General features: G+C 34.0%; 1 protein-coding gene across 1 annotated transcript; it reads left to right on the forward strand.

The window, feature by feature from the left end:
* Positions 1-578: 578 nt before the first annotated feature.
* On the forward strand, positions 579-2,285 carry LOC106100498. Its single transcript, XM_013279364.1, has one exon. The coding sequence runs from the start codon at positions 730-732 to the stop codon at positions 1,933-1,935; it is 1,206 nt and encodes a 401-aa protein (XP_013134818.1). The 5' UTR covers positions 579-729; the 3' UTR covers positions 1,936-2,285.
* The last annotated feature ends 2,534 nt before the right edge of the window (positions 2,286-4,819 follow it).

The following is a 4,819-nucleotide window of genomic DNA, read 5'->3' on the forward strand; positions in this document are numbered from 1 at the left end:
AACGGTTTTATCCCCGTTACCTCACACGTGTATACCAATTTCATCTGATAGTGTACGTGTGTGAGTGCTATAGTACCTTCACACATACGCGGCAGCTGGGTGCGCCACCCCATTATAAATTATTGTCCTTTACTAGTCGCGGGATGGAACATTATATCGACGTGTCGACATATCGAGTAGTAATATATTTCATGGACCTTAGTACACATTAGTAGACACTTGATAAAGTAAGGTTGCATAATGTCATTTATTTTAGAAATAAAAGAAAAATCCTATTAGTTATATTTAAACATATAAACATAAACATATTACATATAAACATAAACATTTACCAAATGTCAATAGGTAAATGATTAGTATTTGTTAATCATTCCTCGATAAACTTCCAATAGATATAGATTGACTGTAAAAAGTGGCATATTTGTCGATATTTTTACTAAATGCTAAGTCACATCACTAGTTTATGCCGCCCTTTGAAAGAGCATGTGTGCAACTAGCAAACGTAAGTACCTACCCCTGTTGATCCCCCCGCGGGCCACCCCAGGTGCGCCCGCGCGGCACGCGCCATTCTCGCGGTGGCCGGCGCCCTGACGCCATCTCAACATTCCTCATCATACAACCACCTCTAAACGGTTTCCATAACGGTACGTGACTTCATCAAAACACCAACCCGGAACTAATAGTTGTTCAAACAAAAGTAACATGTGAAATCGGCAACTCACCGCTGAAATGAGTTCCATCGGAGTCGTAGTGTTTCGTAACTCGCCGCTCGGCAAAGCGCAGGTGCTTCAAGAATCCGTGAATAATGCTGTGAACATCTCGAATAATGACGCCAATCCGAACATAGGTGAAATTATTATCGTAAGAAAAAAACACAAGATAACATCTCCTAACACCATTTCAGTGTCGTCGTTAGTGCGTGCAACTGATTCCGTGCATTCTAATCTAGCAAAGAGACCGCGGTTTCGTGAAAACTTACCCGAGGATACAACTAAAGCCCCAACTCCACTCGCTGTGGCTCGACGAAATGCGCGGGAAAGAAACAGAGTGCGACAAGTTAACGACGGATTTGCCGCCCTGCGCCGACACATACCAGACGAAGTTGCGGCGGCTTTTGAAAATGCTAATTCCAATCGTGGACCTAATAAAAAACTGAGCAAAGTTGAAACCTTACGTATGGCCGTGGAATATATACGAAACCTAGAAAGTTTACTGAACATTGGACATGATAAAGAAAATATGTCTAGGCCGTCAATGGAATCTTTCCCATCTCCGGCCTCTTCGTCACCTCGAGAAAACAGTCAAGAAAGAAGTTATTTCTCCTTGAACTCGCCAGCAATTGACGATGACGATATTGATGAGGACGATTTGGATGGCTCACTTCAATTACACCAACATTCTTATATGGAAATGCCATCGTCAGAACAATTTCACCTTGTTGCTACGCCCCAATTGTACGATGAAGAAGAATGTGTTGGTCAACCATTGACTCCATCTTCAGATCTCTTGGGACATGAAGAAGGAAATGCGCCTATCATAGATAGTCATTTCCCCTTTCCAAATTCAGCGGAACAGTTTTCAGTTATACCAGAACAGAATTACTGCAGTGAAACAGAAGTAGCATTACATGACAGTGATTTCGAAGTCAAATACGCACAATCAATGCATCAGCAAATGCAACCAGATTTTGAAAACGAGACTGAATTGCCACTAGAAGCCATAAATCCAGATTTAATTCTATCACAAAACCAATATAAATTTAAAGAAGAAGACCATGCGTTTCTGGAAAATCAACCATACAATGAAGTTGAGCTTAAGAAAGAGCTTCCAGAAATTCAAGTAACACCCGAAGATAGAGAACAGTTTGAAGAAACATTAAAATGGTGGCAAGAGAAAACCAGACAAAGCCGTCCTATGTCTAAAACTAAGAACTAGCTTAAATAATAATATAAAGTAACGTAATTTATCTTGTATAGAAATAGCGTGTAATAAAACGTAACATACAGCTGTTCCCAAAGCAATGTATGGAGCGGGCGCAAGGTGTGTTGTAACGGTCACTCCGTGTAATAAAGCCTTAGCGCTCCTGGCAGTTAGTTCTAAATACATTCTAATTGTTATATTACATTTTTAGAGATACCTTATAAACAACACTACATTAGATATTAAATATAAGATTCAGATAATGAATTTATAGATTTTTTATCATAGTATAGTTGATTTTTGTAAAATATTGATAATGTATCTTAATTTATAATTTGAAATTGTGTCGAAAACATTTCGATTAGGCACCATAATAGTTTAAAAAATAGTAATTTTTATCTTACAGTGCCTTTAACTATAAATTATGTGATGTTAGTATGTAGATAATTTAGAACAATAAAATTATTATAATTTATTTCAAGATAATTGGACGTTTTATTTTATTTCTACAGTTTGAACTATTCTTTGACATTTTTTGTTAGCTAACGGTCTTCAAGTTATAAACTAAAATAAGCAATGGAATCGTGTACGTTGAATTAATTGACCTTATTTTGTATGCAACCACTTATCCGACAGAATTATAATCTGAAATAACCTATTAACCGCTTTAGCGTTAAGCGATGGGGCAAGTCCCACAATATTTAGTAACTCGGTTAACTTTAAAGGAGTTTCGATAAAAAACTGAACTTACGAATACTTAAAGATATTGAAATCAGAATTACTTTCGATTTAAAAGGCAAAATTAAAATAAAATAATTACTAGTTTAGTTTCTACTAATAAGATAATGCTGTAATTGTTAAACTAAAGATTAAATTTAAGCGAACTGAATGCATCGTCCCAAAATGAAGTACGTTAACGGTTAGCGGCAAAGCTATTGTGATTATAATGCGGTGCTGTTACTGCGCAACAAAAAATGCTCTCAAATAAGCCCTTGGTGATTGGCTCAAAACGGGTCATTTAAATTTTAGACTCAGTCGCTATTCATAGTAAAGGAACTTGTTTTAATTTTCATGCAAATATTTCGATCTAATCATCGAGATTAGTTTATTATTTCTTAAAATTAGCAAGTGAAAATAAAAAACTTAAAAAATAAAATTGCGTGAAAGATAAAAGAGCCATAAAAGGGATTTGTTACCTTTTAAAATGTACATATATATTTTTATATTGTATTTAAAGTTAATAACGTGTTTATTTATACTTTATTTTTGTCCTACTCTTGTGATTTAATTTTACGGTTGAAGTCTAATTAGTAAAAATATTTTGCATTCCACTATACACGGAATGTCAAATATTTCAAAGTAGGCAAAATATTATTTCTTACGTGTACCCGTGATCTTTCCGGGTGCTGGAGGAATTTGATTTTTTCGTATATTTTTTTCTTGTGTTACCATATCATAATATTTTAGGGAGTAAACGCATTGCACGGTATTTCGGCTTCCATTTAAATATTTTCCGGTTCATTCGTCAGGCGCTGTTACTAGTGATTAAAGATTTCAATACACGTGAGCTGGCAGTATACACAACGCACCTTTGAAATAAAAAAATAATTTGACGCAATTTTAAAAATGGAACAAATGAGTGTTCGTGTTTATCGATTTGATCTCAGATGTTTTGTCTACTAGAATATATTCTAAGTTCTAGTATCGTATACATATTTAACTGGGTTTCGCAAGTGACTCCGTTCGCGAGAAATTAAAAAAGTACAAAAGAAAGTGGCCTAGTTGTTCTTTCAGACTAACCTCTACATCTTTGCCAAATTTAGTCGGAATCCGTTCAGCTGTTTTGCCTATGGTACTCACAGATAAATTACCTTTCAAACGGTAAAAAAAATTAAAATATGCCCAGTAGTGTTTGGGTTATTTCAATATATACAAAAATACAAATCCTCTTTGTAATATTAATATATGTAGATAAAAGTAGGTACCATAATTTCTTTTTAATCTGCTATAAACGCTCTAATGATCGAAGTCCCATATAATGTATAGAAAATATAATCCCGCATGTTAGGACACTTCAGGATTCTTATCTTTATGTTAGGGTTAGGAGCATGAAGAGTAAACTATTTAGTTTTATCTAAGATACTTTACGAGTACTTAACCTTTGAAAAACACGGGTGGTTTGAAACAAAGTTTATCTTGAATCAATGTTATTTAATGTTTTAATAAAAAAATATTGTTTTTTACATAATGTTTTTGTGTAAATATCATGTTTTTTACTTATAAATGATTGAATAAACTAAAAATGAAGTCAGATGTTTAGTTATATGTTAAAAATACTTACTAAGTTACTCATAATCTTTCGTAGCTTGCCTAACGATTCTAACAAATCCAAAATAATAATATTTGAAATATAAGCTTTATTAAAAGAAAGTGGGCCACGTAAGGATATTCGTGAGAAAGCCGACTGTTTACCATGACAAAATCTATTGCAGTGCCTGACTAGGAAGGAATCCTGATCGATAAACTCAAGGAAAAAATCCGTTACGGCCCGCTATGGCTTTTGTTGTCTTGCGCCCAAGTCTAGTATAATAGTTTTGATACTTGTCTAATTTTATATTAATAAGTAAAATTTTAAATTAAAAATTTGTGTTGAAGATATTAAGATTTAATAATGCCGTTTTAAATATAACCTATCAAAATATATTGGTTTTCATATTCCGAGTAATTATTGAAGTAATCCAAATATTGGATATAGTAGGTACATTTATTGTTTTGAGTAAATTTTTCGACTATCGTTAAGTAAAAAAAAAACACAAGTATCAAACACATCTAAGCGAGCTACACGCAAGGTAAAGTCAAAGAAGCTACCCTATTGTTGTATAATATTTATTCTTGCGTG

The sequence above is a fragment of the Papilio polytes genome, unplaced genomic scaffold (genome assembly GCF_000836215.1).
Source record: "Papilio polytes unplaced genomic scaffold, Ppol_1.0 DF824047.1, whole genome shotgun sequence".
NCBI classification, from domain to species: Eukaryota; Metazoa; Arthropoda; class Insecta; order Lepidoptera; family Papilionidae; genus Papilio; species Papilio polytes.

What these genes read in the sequence shown, in the direction of transcription:
- LOC106100498 (XM_013279364.1), top strand. Translation starts at nt 730, where the DNA reads ATGAGTTCCATCGGAGTCGTAGTGTTTCGTAACTCGCCGCTCGGCAAA.